This window comes from Betta splendens, chromosome 13 (assembly GCF_900634795.4).
Source record: "Betta splendens chromosome 13, fBetSpl5.4, whole genome shotgun sequence".
NCBI lineage: Eukaryota > Metazoa > Chordata > Actinopteri > Anabantiformes > Osphronemidae > Betta > Betta splendens.
In genome coordinates this window covers 12,140,429-12,161,152 of record NC_040893.2, presented here as the reverse complement: position 1 = coordinate 12,161,152, position 20,724 = coordinate 12,140,429, and the positions used below count along the sequence as shown (strand labels likewise).

Sequence of the window (20,724 nt, the reverse complement as noted above, 5' to 3'; positions counted from 1 at the left end):
AACCAATCAAATCTTCTAGATAGACAGTAAATACATCCACACACCCTCTCCACATGCTGCTTCTGACTCTCTTTAGTCAGACCACATAAGCCAACAGTGTGCAAAGCACGTTCTCAACACTTATTGTGCAGTAGACTGCCTGAGGGCTTGGCTTCAGCAGGTCCTATTATTACAGCCCTTTATTTAAGCGACTTCTTTTGGGCTGAGTAGTCCACTGGAGAGCAGGCCAGAGGAGAGGAGAGTGGAGAGCAGTCTTAGGTCTGCTCACTGGCTGACTTGGAATGCTCTAAGTCCCCAGTTGTAGCTGCCTTTAACTGTGGACTAGACCAGAGAGCCAATCTAGAGTGCAATAAGCCTGCAGCAATGATGGTGGCAGACTGGCAGAAAGAAAGAAAGAGGTTGGATTTAACTACGTTCTATAATAATGGAAAGAGGGTGAAAGTAGCTAAAAGTGCGAAGGAGGAAGGAGCGAATTCTAAAAAGAATTTGCTAAATGGGCCCAACTATGTTAGAGCTGTACACTCCATCACCTTGTTAGATTTGTGGGTGGCCTGCAGGTTACAAATAGCAAGCATGTGACCAGGGGGCCATCGGTCTGAGTTTCCGAGCTGGCAGTGTGGGTGGGGTGAGTGAATGCTCGCTTTTCCATCAACTGCCAGAGTCAAAGTATCTGTGATCAAGGCACTGAACCCTGAAATAGAAATTATAGAAGTGAGATTTGAACTGGCTCCTACCCACGGCTGTAAGACCTGATCTGAGTCTGCCAAATTCAAAACCTTATCTCATCCAGCGGGGAATTATCTTTTAGTCATATCTTATCAAAGGAAAAAAGCAAATGCATATGGACAATTTTTAAACATTTACAGTCTGATGTAGTTTACTGTAGGTCATCTACAAGTCAAGTTTACTTACTCTACACATTGAAAGACATAACTAATCAAGAAATAGAAGCTTGAATAGTTTACGTACTGGTTGAATCATACTGTACTCTATTACACCGAGGCTGGTACGGGTTTTTTTACATACGTATGGCACAAATGTCAGTTTTAACTGAGTTAACCTTTGCTGGCAAAGTATATATTGCAGCAGAAGTGACTCTATTGGATTACTCACATCTGTCAAAGCCCTCTTGCTTCTCTTTCCCTTTATTGTATAAGACATTAGAAGTAAGGCGAGCTGAGAAAGCATGTTTTATATATCACTAAACTTACAGTAGCAGTGCCTCAGGGCCCATTCACTCCACGCTTCATATGTCTGATTGCATTGAGGTAATTATAATGTTTCTCACTTATTATTCATTTGAGCCACTTATTCGCTGTCCCACTCTGGTTGGTCAGCTTGTCTGGCTGGAACGGCATTGTCCTATAGCAACACTCCAGGTGAAAACCCTGGTGTACACTGAGGTAGGGTGTGAAAATGGCTCTTCATGGAATAACTGTGTGTATTGCTGGGAAGGTAGTTAATGTTCCCTTAGAGCCTGAAAAACACTTTCTCTGAGACATATCCACCTCTACATTAACACTGCATGGAGTGCTGCAAGCTTTAAGTGGAGCAGCCACCTGAGAACAGTGGGCAGGACAATGTACTTAGCGTGCAGGCCAGCTATGGACACTATATGATGGCCGCTTGATGAAATAGTACTAAACCAGAAGTTACTGTATTCAAGTGTCTACCGATTCTTTTGTCTTTTATCATATTATTATTCGGCTAATTAGGCTGGAGGATAAAAGGAATAAAAAGCATAGAGCTGAAAAGAGAGTGAAAGGACAGAATTACTCTGTTCATATTTTTGGTTGGTTTCGTTCCTGGGATCTGTAGTACTATATAATATATAACTGTTTAATATATATGTATACATAGTTTATTTTTTGTGTTTGTTTTCAGAACGCCAGCTGAAACTTATCCTACATCACTAGAGTTTTTCAGAGATTTAAAATCTAACATCCACAGTGAGGAGGAGGAGGAGGAGACTACAAACAGCCTAACAGGTAACACACACATGCACCCCCCCCACAACGCACACACCCCTTCATGACACTGAGCACCTTTTGACATTAAGATAGCATGTTGCCATACAGCGTTGACAGCTGTGTGGCTTTACTCTACTTTACACACCACCTTTCTGATCCATGTTCTCAAACAGGCTCTCAAACCAAAGACACAGCTAAGGACAGTTTCACAGGTGACCTGCACTCACACCCACCAACACACTCACACGCAGGATATATACAAACACAAAGCAAAAGTATAAAAAAAGAAAGAAAAGAAAATTCTCTCCCTCTCAGCGGGTCAGACATATCGGAGCCCAGCCATTCATCCGTGGTGGTGTGACGGGTAATCACTGGCTGTGATTGTGTGGGCAGAGATCCGTTAGAGGCAGCTCACGCCTGACAGCTTGCACTCTGCCTGGGTAAGAAATGGGGCACAGAGATGGAGGCGGGGGTCGGCCCGTAGTCATGAGCTCTGGGCCTGGAGCTCATCAGTCAGGGAAGTGTCCTGGCTGTCTGGCCCCCAGCCGAGGCTGTCAGGAGATGGGTAGACCAGGGTTATCGCTCCCTTCCCAAACCTCTGGACCTGGGGGCTGTCAACTGCCTCTCATCAAATCAATCAAGATTCACTCCAAGTGCGACCTCGTTAGGATCTGCAAGTCCTTGCTCACTACCTTCGTCATAGCTGTCTGAGTGAAATGGCTTTTTCTTTCAAAATCTTTAAGGTCAAAATTGTTCCGTGACCTAAATAAAATGTTTTAATATAATATACAGAATAACCTGGAGTTTAGGATTATATTTCTTAGTAGTTAGACTAAGTGAAGTTATATTAGAACTAGTTGAATCATATTAATTAGCACTATATCTTGCAGATCTCGTGATTCATTACACAGAGATCTCGCTACAGCATTTACCTCTTCTCCTAAGTATTGTACATTTTGTACCTTGAGGTACTCTTGCTCTCTATGCCCTATTCAACTATGGGCTGTCCTTTGATAATCCCAGTTTAGTGCTAATCATTCTTTCCTGTCTTGATTCTGGACATGCTTCAACTATGACCTCAAAAAATACATTGTTTTTAAGAATGACTTAACATTGAACTTTAACATGTGAGTCCAAGTTGTTGCCAGACACAGACATGTACTGCTACAGTCTGACCTTTAACAGACTAGTAAGGTGTGGTCTTCATGAGGCTTAGTTCAGTTCAAAGGTGTTGGACAATTTTTATAAAGTAAGGTTTCTCAACCTCCTCCCTCACTTGACTCAGTTTTGCTGTTTTAATATTTTTATTACCACCAAACTAACCCAGAAATGAACAATAAGAAATAAACATGCTAATTTAGCAATACATTTCTGGGCTCATAAATATGCACATTTAGTCTGTTTACACCTCTGACTATAAGCTGAAGAGTTGAAGAATATTATTATTATATATTATAGCAGTTATTGCTCCAATTAATATTTAATTTTTTATTTCACTTCAGCTTTCAAACACACTTATCACTGTCTGCTCAACACAAAATATTTATATTCTGACTTTCATTTTTCCATTCACACTTTAATTATTAATATCCTGTTGTTTAATATTATGCAGATGTGAGGAAGAGAGCACTGTCTTTGGGAAATGTGGGGCTGTTCAGCAACTGATAAACTATTCCTTCCACCTGCTCTAAACTTTTCTGATGCATGGCAATTACAACAGGTTTCTGACTTTCCCCTCCTCTTCCAACTTTGAATATGAAAGGGCGGCAACATGTGTGTGACCATGAATAATAAAAGCTGTTTTTCAACATCATGTGGGGAACACTCCCTTGTTTTAAATTCTCATTTTCCTGAGCTGTCAGACCCATGTGGTGATGTGATAGAAAGACTGTTAGATTGAAAAGGGGTGAGATAGGTTGGCACAGACGGTTAACTTGCAGTGAGAAATCAGTGATATAAAGAAAGACTGAAAAAATTCAAATGAGAAAAGGAAACTGCAAATTTCACTACGCAGAGTGCTATCATTTTAGCCAAAGAGGAACTATGAAGCCAAGTGTATTATAATATGAATATTTGATGTGTGCACCTTAATAATGTGTGCGCCTCTTAGCATAAATGTTTATAAACAAACACTCTCTCTGAAATCATGTAATACTGTAAGAGTCATTTTAGCATCCTGTTTGTTGTCACTCAGCTATTACAACATAATGATTTACTAATTACTGTGCACTTCTTTATAACCCTATCATCCTGCACAAGGTGTGTGTAAGTTACTACTCCACGTGGTCACTCACCAACAGGTGGGTCAGAATAGTTTAAAAAAGAGGGATCATATTGTTGCAGTACTGTATTATGCATAAATTAACACAAGACTTAGTGCCACTAACACATTTACAGTAACTAACAGTTGACCTGTTTGTTATACAGAGCACTGAGGGGTTGTTAACATGTCTAATCATTGATACCTTTCGCCAGTATGCATGTTCAATGATAAGTAATGATTACAGGTTTTTGTTCTAATATATGTCTCTGTTCTGCAGCTGAAGAGGAGGATTTTCACGATTACTATACGTCACTCTTTGCTGTCTCTGCGAGCAGGGACAGGGTTGACCCTCAGAGCACTACACCTCAGTCCTGCCTTGTCATAGAGGTCCTGGATGAAGTGAGCATTTTTCTAGCAGTAAATGTTATATACATGTTCATGGATCCACAGAGTGACTATAGATATGGGAATTTGCAAGACACAAAAAGCACCTGCACAGCTTGGATGACACATCATAACACTTGTCTCTTTTGTTTTCTACAGACAGACAATGATATAAATGGAAGCCTTGCTGAAGACAACAAAGTGTAAGCCTTAACTTAATACTGTATATGCATTTATGTATGATTCTACAAAAACAAACTAAAAAAGATAAACAGGATTCATCTCCTGTCCTCTGCTTCATACCCGTTTCAAGCTAGTTTTATTTGCCCAACCTGATTACAAACAATGTTTCAAACAGTTCTCTGGATTTTATGATTTCCATTCCAAGAGTAAATGTTACTCTTAAAAAATAGCAAATGCACGTTTTATTTCTTTGTGTATAAATAAACCTCCCCTATAGCTACTGTGTAAAACCACTACAAAGGGAATTTAACTAGTGTAAATAGACACCATACAGGATAGTGTTCATACTGTATATGGGACCAGACAGCAACAGGTCTGTGCTGTTCTACCATCAGGTAGTGGTATACCAACTGTATATAAATAATTATAAACTTTATTGATTCCCATTGCAATGATTGTTAAGAGAGTATTGGAAGTAAAGATAATTTTTGAAAGTGATGAGTGTGAACTTAAAATCCATAGAGTAATGATAAAACACACATCCAAGCACACATCAAGTACTGTACTGTAGGGTGGGAGACAGATGAACCTTTAGAGTGTATTAGATGAAGTGCTGGAGGGTGTAGCCAAGGAACAGAGTGCTAAATACAGTAGATGGAACTTGACTAGAGATGTTGAGGCAGTAAAGTGATGGTCAGGTACAGTGTCAAGGAGAAGAATGTACTGTAGGTGGTAGATTATATAAAAATAATAATGCTGTGGTGGTGAATGCACAGCACATTTAAGTGGGTGACAAGGTCAAGTAAAGTGATTTTAAAGGTGAAGAAGAAAAAAAGAGTAGTAGTGACAGGGGGTTTGGATCTTGATACATCTTATCACCAGATCATACAATCAATCATCAATCAAAGTGGCTGTATTGACTTTGAATATGCAAACTCCAGAATATTAATACCCACATTCTTGAATCAGCAGTGCTGGGCCATCTTCCCTGTTGCTTGAGCAACTCTTTTTTTTTATTTGGGGACTCTCATTAGGTTGTTTATTCCCAACACAGGGTTCCATCTGTTCAGTGGAGCTCCAGCAGTGGGAGAACAGCTTCTCAAACAACCTTAACCAGTGGTATGCTTTCAAACCTCTGCCTCTCTTTCCTCAGTTTAACACAAGCACTTAGAAAATCTAGTACAGCAAACCAAACCAAACCAGCTCAGCAGCTCAATCTGGCTAAGCCTCAGATTTCTTAAACTTAGTCCATGTGTTCATCAGACTTCAAGAAAAATCATTTCTCCAAATTAATTGTACTGAAAGCTATAATGAAGTGTTTGTGCAGTAGTGAGAACCTGCACTGAGTGAAAAAATATGGACAACAGATGTGTGGTGTCAGAATTATTACAAATGCCTATGACGCTACGTCTGGAGGGTCGTCACGGACCCCACAGTGCTGCTGTAGTTACTTTTCACTACCTTGCCACTACTTTCTCCTACTAACTTTCTTGAGAAAGGTGATTAATTAATAACAAATAAGTAAAATAAATGATATATGTCCATATGTCTGCAAAAGCAGCTCATCTCCTTTATATTACCTGTTATCTTTTGCACAGTAATGTCCTATAAAAGTGAGCCACCAGCCTGCCCCACTGCTGAGACTCCAAGGTCTTCAAAGTCATCTAGCAAGACTCCAAGCTCAAAGGCACAAACGACCAGTTTGTCTGCCACTGCTCCCAAATCAGAGGCTGACCAAAGATCTCCACACCCATTGTCCTCACGCTCATTACCACAATTCCACTCTGAAATCCGAAAGTTCTCACCCTCATGTTCACCTTCTCATAAAGGCTCAGACTCATACCTGTTACCAAAACCAACCCAGTCTTCCCAGTTTCTTCTAGAACCAGTCTCATGCACAAGGCCTTCTCAGTCACCACCAGCCACTCTGGAGTCCCCACAACATTCCTCGTGTGTCCCAGAATATCTTCTATCAGCTGACCAAGTCCCAGATTCTCAGTCATTTGTAACCCCCAAACCAAACCCAAAATCCCTGAAACAAAGTCCATCTGAAAGTACTCCACCAGACCTATTGGCTTGTACTGAGTCTAAGTCTTTAGATACTTTTTCTACATATAAATCAACTTCAGCATATGTGAATACCAGAGTTTCTAAGTCGTGGACCTCATCAGAGCTGTCATTTGGTAAGTTTTTTGTTCTTATCTTGTTTGTGTTTGTGCACTAGTCTTTAATGCATGTATCAGTTTTTCTCAGACGCATAGCTGCTATTTGTTTTACAATTATCTTTGAGCTGTTTAACATTTCTCAGTTGGTCTCTGTAAGTGTTCTAATATTAGGGAATTGTTTGTCAAATTACATTATAAACAATTCATAACTTTCAACAAGAACCAATGGTTTACAAACTGATAAACTACTTGAGACACAGTTATATGTGTGTTATTGATCTAAATATGTCATATACCGTATCCTACTTTAAAATATAACAGTAATAATAGTGTCCTGGTATAGTTATACTTGATAACATTTGCAAAAGGAAGACAGCAGTGTGTACAAAGGCGAACATGGGAATTAGTTTCCAATTTATTCTAAGGTAGAAACATGCTGTAACCGGCACGGTGGTAGGCAAACATATGCTTGTTCTGTACTGTCTGCTTTCATCATATAATCTATTATGGCCATATCTGATTCTATCTAATACACTGAAGTGGTACATTTTACATTTCAAGACAACAGTATTAGGTGAGATTTCCACAGACCAAATAATAATTTATAGCTATGAGGCGCAATAAAAGAAAAACAGGAAAACATATTTATGTTTATAGATTGGGAAGCACAGGTCCTCGCAGTAAAGCGATTCCTAATAGAACAGTTTGTCATGCTACATTTTACCCGAACACAATTCTCAATGGCCAGGCAGTTTATATGCATAATGTGCTTGTGGATCTCAACAGTAATGGCTTCCCTAGATTCCACAGGGCTGTCACAGCAAATTTAGATTCAGCTATAAAAAACTTTTTGGTTTTTTTTTATCGATTAGAGGTTTAAGTAAAAACCTGACATAATGCTACAACAGACAGCAAGGCAATAATACTATAAAGAATGGCCCCGAGTTTCGAGTTAGTATACCACACACACACACACACACACACACACACACACACACACACACACACACACACACACACACACACACACACACACACACACGTTTACAGACATCCACCCTAAACCTTGAAAATGTTCGGCTGCATTAAATTCTTGCTCCCATGTGTAAGGAGTTGGAAGCCCAAACATCCTGGTGTTGTTAAAAGTATGGATATGGAAAAACTGGTACAGTATAATAGTCTTTTAGCTGTCATTTGTAGTCCAGGACGTTGTTGCTGTGCTTCCAGCTAATTCCTTGTTTTTAGGAATGTTCCACACTGTTGTTAAAAACTGTGATGATTATTCTAAATGGTCTGTAAATTCAAAGCTTCTCTTTTCTCTGCTTATGTTCATTTAGTTCCGCTTCCTACATTTTCCCTGCTGAATCAATCACAAGCTCTGTGCCTTCTATAGAACGCTATCACATCCCTTTTACACTTTCTACAGTTCTTCCAACAGTCTGAGTCTAAATTCATGATTAATACAGTTTTTACATATATCTAACAATGTCAAAGATATTGACATCAGGATGTTTCTTCTATAGAATAAAGCGTATTAAGTCAAGAACAGTTCAATGTTGGTTCACACATAAACATACAGTATTTTGGATTTTAGATTACAGTCCTGTTGAATAAAATTGCAGTCAAACATACATAATTATTTAAAGTACATTGAATGTACCTCACACACATGTGTTTGTGTTTGTCATGAAGACGGTGGAGATGAAATATCCAGTGATTGTCTGGGTCTGGCGTTACATGAGGAAGACTCTTCAGACGAGGAGCCACAGATGCTCAGACATGTAACAAGAGGGAGATCCAGAGGAGAGGAGCGAGGGAATCCTGCCAAATCTCATCTAGCAGATGCCTTTGTTCCTGCAGATGCAGAACGAGAAGAAGATTTTCAGACTGATGAGCCAGAACAGCTGTCAGAACCATCTATGGTAACATGTTTCTATTGTCTCTGTTTCTTTTCATGGTTTGCAGTGTAAGAATTCACACTACAAACCTGCTAGAGCTGTGTAATAGCCCTGTTTTCTGGGGCGTTCATACAGTATCTCTTCTTAGTAAGGGATGGATGCTGCTGGAAGCATTTACAGCACTCAACTGTAAATAATGTAGGTGATGGCACTCTGACATCATATTACCATCAATTAGCTACCCTAGCTTACTTTACACTATAAGCCTGTCCTGCATTCATTGGTATACGCCTTTGAATAAAAATGCCTAAAGCGGTGATCACCTCTTAGGTGATTAAGAGGTGTACATCAGTAACGTATCACAATTTGTAACCACACTTTTTTCATGTATGTAAACATGTCTTGTGTATGAGAGGTTCAGCAAACAAAAAGTGAAATTATTAAACTGATGAAAATTGGTTAATTGTCAACAAATATTATATCATTTAAATGCCAGTAAGAGTAGCATTGTACTACTGTACTATAAATCCTGAGTTGCTCAAGTTTCATAAACTGTACACTGTAGAAATAACAACAAATTGAATAAACTAAACCAACCAACATCATTTCACTGGAAGTAATCACGTAAAATATGCCAACTTTAGCGACATGCAGTTAGTTTTTTTATTGTACCTGACCTGACCTATTAGATAATATTTGTATCACACTAATTGCATTACATTAATCATTTATAGTACAGAGGCTCCTAAGGCTGTGGTGTTACAGGTGCACACCATTGTGGGAAGAAAAGAGAATCAGAGTGGATTAAAAAGACATAGCTTATATGGTCCCAAATGACCTATCAGCCATTTAATGGTGTGAATCCTTTATCCTGTGACAGAAAAATGAAGAAGGGTAGTAGTGCCTTATAGAAAATCTGGAGCCAAATGAGGTTCATGATTGTGAAAATGGTGGTTATCTGTGTTCCCTAGACTTGAATCAAACTACTTCTACAGTATAATGATTTGATAATTTCCTTCCAACTGGCTTAGGTCCTTACTTACTTATAGAAAACTTTGTTGTTCAACATAAAATCTCCAAAATGAGTAGCTTAAGGAGGCAAGCATGGAAAACAGGAGTAAGTGACAAGTACCATAAGAGTTTTCCTGCATTTGTAGTATTTTACAGTAGTAGCCCAAACATTGTACTGTACAGTTTGCCCTGTAACCCATGCTGTGCATCCCTGTTTGTATACTCACTCATGGTGACACTGTTTCCAATGATTCATCCATGTTTTTCCAAGCCCATCCGCTGTGTGTTGTTCATGGCTGCTGCCTCAATGCATCAGTGATCTGACTTTACCCCAGTCTCACAGAGGGATGCTTGCATGCAAAGAACAGCTAACCAAGCCCACTGTTGTGAATTGTTCTTACCCGCTCCAGAGGTTAATTAAAAATCAATTCATCAAGTGGCAGCAAAGAAAACAGGGAGAAAGTGGCACAGACATGGTCTTATTACATTTCATTTACATACATAGAAACATAAAAAACAAAACAACTACTAACACACTTACTTATTCTAATATAAGTTAAATTGGTATTGAATTTCAGTTTGTCTCAACTGATTTTGTTGGTATAAAAATGAAGCAGTAAGGGCAAAGTATTAGTTTCCTATTATTTGCCTCTCCCCCAACACTCCCATATACTCCTGTGCCTTCTCATCCCCCTTCATAATCTGTTTCCTATGTCTGTTTCTCATTTCCTCCATATTTGTGTTGTATATCATCCCTCCATCTTCATAAAATCAGCGTTTCCGCCTCACTCTTCTCCCTCCACCTCTGCCACATACCATTTTCCTCCTTCCACTCCCTTTTTAGTGTGTAATGCCATCTGTTTCTATTTCCCTTCAGGTACTGCACAGCCAGAGCGCTGGGTCTGGATCAGAGCTGCTCTGTGATCTGCATGAGTTTATGCCTTTGGGTTTGGACATGGATTGTGGTCACTCTGACACACCAGGACGCACACACAGTGACCCACTGCTCACATGCCAAACCTCACTGTCAGACTCAAACCGAACAAGTAGGTTAAATAACACAAGTGTCTTTGATATGTATCATGCTACTATTTTATTGAGATAGTGTTTTTTCCTGAAACTGTCACGTTTTCCTCTAAATCTCATCAGAAAGTACTGTTGCTGTTTTTTGCGCTTCATGAGATTAGATGGTGAAGATTACCTCTGTGTCCAACTTTTGCCTGGAGATTCTTTCCAATTTGCAAGCCTTATTCATATCACAAAGGCCTTGTAATAGGATTTAGAACAAATATGTAAAAACGTTGAGCTTACAAGAGAGATGAAAATGAGTTTCAAACCCAGAGGAGCACTGGCTGCTTGGTGGAAAACGAGAGATGGGGGACAACACAGATAATTTACTACTGGTGGGTCCAGAGGGAACCTCCCTGATACGCCTTTTAAGTGTGTAGTATATGTGTACGTCTGCCTGCTCATGAGCAAGTGTAATTCCTCTTACCTATATTTAGTCTCTCCACTTTCTTATACATTAGTGGACACAGACACACATCGCTCCCCTGTGAATGTTCGTATTTCATCACACACACAATAACATACGCAGACGCCTTTTCTTCTTGTTTCTTGTCCAGCTGAAAAATAAAGATAATATTACGTCCTTCACATAAGAAAGTTTACTTTGAAGTTAACTTTGAGGAGACTGTTAGTGCAATGTCATATTTTTTCTAAACACTTCTAACACTTCTGAAAAACACTAGCGTCAAAAAAATGCTGGGAAGCTTAGTTCAAATACATAATGTACAACCTTGGTAGGAGGTTGGTAATGCGCTTATAAAATACTTCTCACATTAAGTGTCTGTGGTAGAACATGCTGGAATAGGCCAACACATGATAAATGTCCCACTGATCACAGCAGGGCGTTTGAATAACTAATGTTTTGTAACCTGGTCATGTCTGTAACATGCTCAGATGATTCAACAAGGCTTGTGGAAGTCTAGCCTGTGCCTCCAAATTGCATCAGAGTTAAACTAATAATATTTGGATCAACTCAGATGCTATAATTTATCCAGCCACATGGTGCTCATTACTCCTGTCCAAGGCATCACATGCATTTAAAACAGCGGTCACTGTTTCAGTAAAAACTTTTGCTTTATCAAATCTTAAAACTCATCCTTTTCATCATTTCGTTGTAAATCTTGGATTCAGTGTACGGCATTGACAGTGAGAGACTCTCACAAGGGCACAACCGCTTCCACCACCCTCCTCGCACCTCGCAGCCAGCCGCTCATCAAACCCCGCGCTGTCTCTACCACCATCGTTAAAGCTCCAAAGTTAATGAGAGAGAAAGGTTACAGAGGAGGAATATCACCTTGACAACACTCCACACTCATTTATGTCTCTCCATCCCTCCATCTGTCTCCTGTTTTCTCTTTTTTTTTCTTCCCCCCCAGTCAGGGCCGAGATCCAACAGGTTTTATATGTCTCCTGATCTACCTTTCCACCTCTCTCTCCGTTTTGCTCCCTCTCACTCTCATGCAGTCAGTCAGAAAATGAGGTTGTTCGTGCGCAGTTTCTGTTCCATGCACATCCAGTGAAACAGGAAGAAAGAAGGGCACAGACAAGAACGGCCACAGGGAAACATAGACAGACACAGAGAACGAGACAGAGGACAGATGCAGGCAGCTGTATGTGGAGTACCTCCAAGATGCGTAGAGCAAACTAGTAAATGAAAGAACTCGAGCAGGTGAATATACAGCTACCATAAAAGATTGAAACACAGCTAAATAAAAAACAGCTTTAAGAATCTACACTGGTATCTTATAGAAGCCTACCCTCCTGTCCCTATGCTTTATAGCTGATTTAGGCCAGTAAATAGACTCTATTTCTAGTAATAATTGATTAACTAACCACTGGAAATATAGAAGAACCTGGCAGTGATTGCATTTACCATGTAAATGGGTTATTAAATTAGAAATCAGTTAAATTAATTTATATCAGGACCATTCAACTCTGGGCCTCGAGGGCTAGAGCCCTGCTTTTTATTTGCACATCCATCAGACATAGGCTGATTATCAATTCCTCTAACTGCATCCATGTTTTCATCCCTTCCATGTCCTGCGTCTTTGTCCCACCCCCTAAAGAAGACAGACAGTAAATACAAAAACGGTTTATATAACTTGATGTTATTGGTATAAACTGTGCTTTTGCTGTTATGGTGGGTTATGGGTGTGCTGGTCCAGTAAAACACGTCTGCAAAGGCTGGCCTCTCGTGTCCCCACTTATTTTTTCCCAAACATCGCTCATTGCTACTCTGGGCTTGCTTCTGTAATAAAAACAAGAGCCCATGAGACATCCTTCAAAATGAGGGGGCTGAACAAGCGAACAATCAGTTTAGACACTGATAAACACCGATAGTTGGAAAACAAGCAATGCAATAGACAGTAGAGTTACCCCGGAAAGCTTTATTAGGATTAATAAACAATAGAGTTCAAGTCTCTTCACAGTCATGGAATCTGTGTTATTGCCTAAAATGCTCGAAACTATTTGCGACATTTGTGGAGGGTTTAATGCCTTGGCAATGAATAACCGTATTCTGCAGTCCATACATTTTTATATCCTGATTAGCATTGGTGCCAAAGTCAGTCTAAAAGTGAACAAATTCATACACTGTTGGAGTTGGATAGCAAAGCAAATGCATTGCTATTTCCATTTCCTAGCTATACATCCAACTGATAGCACCGTGACATTGCATGATCTGTACTCGCAAAATCATTTTTTTCTTGTATCCAGATATTCCAAATGTTTTTAGGGCATGTAGAAGGCAATAAATGGAAAGTGCATAGAGTTATGAGATGGTTTTAAAACAGGTCCAGCACCTAGAAGTATGCGGATGGGATTTAAAGTAGTACTCTACAAATATTGGCATGCTGCGCTGAGATTTAGTGCCGCAGCACTTACTTTATTTCTTACTCTTTTGGGGTCAGAGGCTCGTGGGCCAGGTAGCAGCCGCAGTGTCTTCCGTAAGCGAGACAGTTTTCAGTATGAACGCAGCCAGTTACATCCTCAAAAAAAGCACGAGCATCCGCTAAATGTATATTTGTGAGTTTTTGCATTATTTTGTTCATCTGTCTGTGTGAATGCTTTCAGGCACATGAAGCTCTGCCTCATAGTTATTTACTGTTCTACTCACAGAGCTTTGCTTCATATACAATAAACCTCATATACTTAACTTCTGCATGGAGCTACACTTTCCTGGCATCAGGTTCCAGGTTGTTTTAAAGCGATTATACTGTGTAACGCTCAAACACACACATCATATACACACATACTGTAAACTTACACGTGCAGGATTAGGAGTTAGTCCAGGAATGTGTCCTCTCATTACTTCCCTCGTTCAGATCCCAGAAACACTGCAGTCATCTGTTTATGCTGATAAACAGCATTTGCATTTACACACACACACAAACATAGACACCTGAGAGACAAGACTTTAATCTGTTTAGTGATATGTTTAATACCCCCTGCTGCTAATTAATTCATAGGATGCACTTCCTTTTTCTCTCCTCGCTCATTTTCCTATAATCACCTGTGTTTAAATACGACCATTACTCCTCCCTTCAGCTGTCTCCATTCCAGACTTTCAACCTCTTCATATTTATGCCTCTGCTTCCTTTATTTATACATAGTTTTATCTCCAGTGCAAATAGTTTGAGGCAATAAATTCGACATTGTAGGTGACTTAACTCAATGAAAGTCAGACCCACACTCGCACGACCAAGAGTTTAGAGCTCAGAACTCTGCACTATGTTTAATTATAGCATCACAACATGTTTTCAGCATTTGAAATCCCGCCAGGGAACCGTGGCGCAGACGTTTGTTCAAGTTGTGACTCATCATGCTGTGTTATCAGCGTGCCGCTCCAGTGTGCTGTCAGACAGCTTAGATGTTTTGGTGAGAAGGCTTCTCACCAAAACATCTGTGCTTTGTTCCCTTGTGCCAGTAATGAATGGCTTGAAATAGAAATGCGATCCTGAGCAGATTTATGAGTGGGGAACACCTTTTCAAGTTCACAGCACTTAGTTTACCATTTGTTTAATTTTTTGAACAGTGAACATTCAGAATGTTTGCATGGCTGCATGGACCAGTTACTGTACAGTATATAGTAAGTAGCCATATGATGCAAAAGGGAGAGGTTACATTTAAACGTTCCTTCAGCCTGTGGATGTGTAAAACTATGAAACTGTTGAAGGATGATTTTTTTTACACTTAATGCATTTCAAATGTGAAATATATCAGTAACAGAAATGTAGATATATATTACATCTGCTTTAAAATGGAAGGAAATTGAGTCTGCAGGTGTGTGTAAGTGGGTGCGTGTTCCTGTGCGTGTACATTGACTGCGTGCATCAATCCTCCCATGCTGCTTAGTTTGACAGTACAGGTGGCTGTGAAGCACTAAGTGGAGGTTCGGTGCCAGCTGAAAGACAGAGCGAGGCGCCGTGTGAGGGAGGAGGGAAAGGTACGGAGACAATAGAAGATTGAAAGAATAAAAGACTTAACACTGGAGCTCAAACTGGTTAGGCAGCACACAGCATGAGGAATCAGTGTGCCACACAAGCACGGCACACCCACACCATCATAGCTTCTCAATGGGGGCCTCGATGTAATTTACAGTGAGCAGGTGGGATGGATGTTCAATCTGATTCAATTTGATGTGGCTCGCAGGAGTGGGATGAGACACCACTCATTCTGCCGACTGTCGTGATCATTTCTCTGTCTCTCATCCTGTGCTCCATGAATCCCAAGTTGTGTAACCCCTTCCTTCCACTCGCAATTTTTATGGCTGATTCCATAACTTTCACTTCAATGTTTGTCCTCCTCATATCCCGTCTGCTGATAGCTTCATCCACACCCTTTTACATAGTGTATATTGTTTGTGTTTTTAATGTAAACAGGCTCAAATTTGAAACAAGTCTGAAAAGTGTCCCTTTTTCCCAAAACGTCCCTGTCTTGGCTCTGTCTTGTCTCCTCTTTACCTTCCTCTCCCTTTCTCTGTCTGCCGGTCTAATTCCACTTTTGGCTCAGAGTTGCTTCCAGCATTTCGTCCATTGTCCCGAGCAGCCCAAGAGATCATGGAGATCTGTAATGTGGATCAGACAGGCTGTGAAGACCCCGACTTGGACACTGACACGACTGCACACACCCTGCAGAGTCTAGAGCAGGAGCTCAGGCTCTTGGCCAATGGTACAGACTTGTCAAAGTCATGCATGCAGACACACTATCGTGGTATTGCCACACCTATTTTATAAGCATAATCTTAATTAATATCAGTTTCAGAAATAGCAGCAGCGGCTTCAGTGGTTGGTGCTGGGAACAGTGGGAGTCTGGATCATGGTGGGAATCTGAATTTGAACTGGTGAGTAACATGCACACTAAACCAAAGCACAATGTGTAAGAAACCTATCCAAGCACAACATACTGTTCGCAACTTAGAAGTAGTAACTACAACTGATGGTGGCAACATAACATAATTTAAAAAGCAGCCTGTTGTGATTCATACATTTGTGTGTGATTTCTGATCAGAATCCTTTGGTTTCTCACCGCACTTCTAAACACTCTTCAATTCTAGTGGTCATGATGGGGTGTAATCCTTCTTTTTGTGCTCTGTCAGTCCTTCTCTCTGTTGAATATGTGGGGTGTGTAATGGATCATTAGCCAGCAGAACGACTTTAGCTTTGACAGCACGTTGGGTATCAGGCCTTAATGTGCCGCTTATTGTGTGCATGTGTGTGACACATGGAGACAGGGAGAAAGTGCCAGGATTTTTTTCATATCAGAAGCCCAGTGTGTGGGTGTGTGTGTGTGTGTGTGTGTGTGTGTGTGGTGTGTGTGTGTGTGTGTGTGTGTGTGTGGTGTGTGGGGGGGGGACAGACATAATCTGCGCTAGAGGCCTTGTGCTGAGCAGAGCACTGTGAATATCACATTGAGACGTGTAATAACCCGATTAACACAACACTACACAGAGGGCTCCCAAAACAGCTCCTTACATCCTTCAAACACACACACACACACACAAACACAGACTACAGTACTGTATACACGTGTACACAGAGAAGCAGCAGGTGCAATTTGCCACAGTTGTACAGGTATCATGTTTGCTTGTGTAATTAGCTCTCTGTCTGCTTGTCCCCGTTACCGTCAATAAAACATGGCTGTGTGCATTAAATGCATCATGTGACCAATATGTGCTTAATGAAATGCTTTTATATTAGATATACTGGACAGTGCAGTAGGTGTGTCAGTTACCAACATACTGTAACAGTGATCTAACAAGCAGCTCTCAGTAGTTTTAACCTTCAGAATGATAATTAATAATAATTCATGTTCATACTCTCCTGGAACGACACCTCAGATGAACTGTACTGTTTGTTCATTAAGAAGTGAAATATGCATGTACAGTTTGACGTTTTCATGTGATTGCTGAACTTGCTTGCAGGGGCAGAGTCAGTGAGGAGCAGAAGGAGGAGCAGGAGGCTGCACAACAAGACATGCAAAGCGTCCTCTTCCTGTCCTGAGACAGTACACGCACACTCACTCACACACACACAATATTATGGTGTGTGTGGTACAGTAAAGTGAAACTAAATAAGATCATTGTAAAAAGCTAAAGTGAACAAAACCACAGTGTGTCACATTCATTTTTTGATATATCAGCAGGAATTCTTAATGTTTGAAGCGGTTAATAGTTAAACACTTTGAAACCAAATAAATCATTAAAGGCTGAAATGACTCAATTGCTGTAATGAGTCATGATTATAATTATGTCTTTTAAGTGTGTGTGTCTATGTTTCCAGCATATTCATGTTGGTTTTACAGAATTAAAATGACCTGTGCTGTGCTGCATGTGTCTGCAGATGGTTTCTTTCTGATTAGCTGTAGGTACAGTATGAATCAACTGAGACAGTGGCATACTGTATAGGACAGTTGGGACTATGGCTTTATTCTATTTCTTCATGCTGTGTGTTTTCTCTCTGATGTGTGCGTTGGGGGACATTTGGCTCCAACGCCCGTCTCACCTACTGGGGCTGCAGAGAGGAACATTTTTCTCTGTTGTCATCAGCTTGTTTCTTAATAAGGTCACGGTGGCACTGGATCAGGTCAGCCTGTGTAAACCTGCACGCGCACACCGAGGAGTCTCCAGCAGGTGATGGATTATGGCTGTAAAGTAAGGAGCGGCGCCAACGGCGGCGGCTGCCATCTTTCTGTATGAGCGCGCGGCAGTGGGAGAAGACAAACACCGGGCTGGAACTGGTCCGACGTCACCGTGGCGACGGTGTCCACGGGCCGCTGGTGTGTAGGTGCGCGTCTTCTTTACTGCCCACAGCCGGGCTGAAGCTAACACAGCTGCCACTGGCCGGTCTCAGTTGAGTTCACAACCCACCGTGGGCTACTGTATCTCCACCTCGGTGTGTGAGACCGAACACAAAGGAGAACCAGGTGAACACAGCCCAGACGAGTGCACGAAGGCAGAGATGATGTCAAAGATGCCAGGTGTGAATTTAAGGTTTCTGCACACTGTATGTATGTGTGTGTGTGTGTGTGGGGGGGGTTGGGGCATCGGCGCATGTGGCCTTGCGCTTTACTTCAGTCACTCTTAAGGGATCTAAGGGTATTTTATTTGTCCCGACGTTAATCGCTGGGAGCGGACAGCGAAAGCCCTGTAATCCAACAGTAATCAACAGGGAGCTGATTGATAGCGCGGGGACCGAGAGGGAGAGACCGAGGCCGATAGGCGGGCGAGGAGAGAGAGGGGTGGAAAGGTAGATCTTTGTTACAGTGTCCTTCACCGACTTTATCGCATGCTGTTTAGGAGAGGAAAATAACAGAGACATAAATCTGATGGCTATCAAGCGGCTCGGCTGGGCTTAAACCCCTCGCGCCCCCTCACGCACGTGCGTTCAAACATGGGAGGAGTGAAACTGACCTTTGTTAGATCGGGAGGCGTCTGTGATGTTGTTGTTGCTGTCAGAAAGACTGAAACCGGAGGGGCTGACATTTAACTCCACTATATTAACTGACCCCTCTCCGGAACTGGAGTTCACACAGACTGTGTTAAAAAAAGGACTTTTATCTTGTCATTGTAGATTTAGAGAGTGTTTCAAGCTACTTATAGTACACATCCCACAGACATGTACCATACATGTGACTGTAGGTTTGTTTGTATTTAACTGTTAAATGTTTGTTCCTCCTCCTCCTCCTCCTCCAAGTTTACTTCCTGATGAGAACACGTTCTGCCCTCCCTCACCCACAGTTCCCTGAATGGACCCCCTTGTTCGTCATGAGTTACCTCCGCTGAAGCACGAGGGACAGCAGCTGCGTCCGTGTGTGACAGTTTCCACAAACAGACTGTAAAATTGATCAAATGCAAAGTAAGACTCTGTTCCTCAGAGTCTTACTTTGAAGGCCCTTTGTTCTACTTGTTCCTAATTTCTTAACAGAATTCCCTTGAGCGCTCCTAAAAAAGTTTAAATTAATTTTCTGTCATTTGTTGAAGCGCTCCCCAACTCACACAAAGAGAGTTAAGATGAGAAAGATGCTTATTTACTAATGATACATTTACTTTGTGTCTTCTGGAGGCGTCCTGGTTTGTCCTAACTAAACAATAGTCACATTCATTGTATTCACCAGGTGGTTGTGGGGAAGCAAGTGAAGCCCTTTGAAAGCAAAACCTGGGACTGGAAGCCTCAGCAACGATAGCAAGCATTCTTTTATTCTGAAAGGATCCCTGTTTACATCCTGTTTTACAGTGAGTCCCGCCACCTTCTGCTCCTCAGGCCTGATTGCTTTCACCTGGAGCCCAAACATGTGTCACTGTGTTTGTCTGCTCGTCCAAAGGAGACGGTCCTGATTCTGTGGCCTGACACTGAATGTTTGTCTGGCTTCTCCAGCCTCTGGTATTCTGGTAGTTATTTTTTGTCTGGAAACTAGTCCCTTTATTCAGGAAGCCCTGATTTCTGGTGTTCTGCGTGGTTGTGTGACTCATGAAAATTCTTATTCACAGTTGTTGTTATGGTGGAGTCATGAACATTGATATTAGCCACAGCCAGAATAACTTAAACTTTCTCATCACTCCAGTGCTACTACAGAATCCGTCTGCATATACACTCCACTGTAGCTCTACTACAGTACTGTATGTACTGTACTGTACCTCATCACCCGTCCCCCCATGTTGTCTATTGGTGCCTTTGTGCTTGAGCAGGAGAAGGAGAACACGTGTTGTTGTTCATCAAAGCCCTTGTAGCTGTTTTGTTTTGCTGCGCGCGTCTATTGTTTCCAGTCTCTCGACAGACGTAAAAGGCGGCGCAGTGTAACACAGGATGACTTTGCTGGCAAATAATGAAAGACAACAAATCTTGTTCCACTCTTTCTGTAACATAAAAAAAAAACCACAGCGAAGCATGAGCTCACCTCTCCCGGACTCTATGTCTACCCGGTTTATTGCGTCAAAACTTAAAGGCTCCCATATTTCTTCTCACTTTAATAAAAACAAATCCCCCCCTCGTACGCGGCGGCGTTATTGCGACTCCCTCGCCTCGCTCCCCCGTCGCTCCCGTGCTGCAGCCGGCCCAGCTTTAACCGGGCTGGGCCCCGGTATTGCTTTCAAGGTTTTAGCCTTGTCTATACTTGAATGATCTCGCACAATGAAGATGGAAATGCAGAAGGTTCAGGTGGAGCAAGTTAGAACGGAGGGGGAGGAAAGCGGGAGATGGATTGAGGGACGGTGGAGAGGGGGTGGGGGGGTGAGAGAAATGGGGCGGCAACGGAAGAACACTGCAAGGAAATGTATTTTACCTCGC

At 41.4% G+C, this 20,724-nt stretch overlaps 1 protein-coding gene across 5 annotated transcripts in view; it reads left to right on the top strand.

The window, feature by feature from the left end:
• Window positions 1-17,765, top strand: part of zbbx (zinc finger, B-box domain containing) — a 36,305-nt gene extending 18,540 nt beyond the window's left edge. Inside the window, exons 3-13 of one of the 5 annotated variants that reach the window (XM_029170490.3) lie at window positions 1,885-1,988; window positions 2,144-2,182; window positions 4,511-4,632; window positions 4,777-4,820; window positions 5,855-5,919; window positions 6,399-6,983; window positions 8,826-8,887; window positions 10,752-10,920; window positions 15,953-16,111; window positions 16,199-16,283; window positions 17,364-17,765. In XM_029170490.3, coding sequence (XP_029026323.1) covers window positions 1,885-1,988; window positions 2,144-2,182; window positions 4,511-4,632; window positions 4,777-4,820; window positions 5,855-5,919; window positions 6,399-6,983; window positions 8,826-8,887; window positions 10,752-10,920; window positions 15,953-16,111; window positions 16,199-16,283; window positions 17,364-17,442 — 1,513 coding nt within the window. In that variant the 3' untranslated portion in view covers window positions 17,443-17,765. Of the gene's footprint in view, window positions 1-1,884; window positions 1,989-2,143; window positions 2,411-4,510; window positions 4,633-4,776; window positions 4,918-5,854; window positions 5,920-6,398; window positions 6,984-8,657; window positions 8,888-10,751; window positions 10,921-12,406; window positions 12,612-15,952; window positions 16,112-16,198; window positions 16,284-17,363 lie in introns of those variants that run through there. The other 4 variants (XM_029170487.3, XR_008696494.1, XM_029170489.3 and 1 more) reach the window with 4 other exon arrangements.
• Window positions 17,766-20,724: the final 2,959 nt, after the last annotated feature.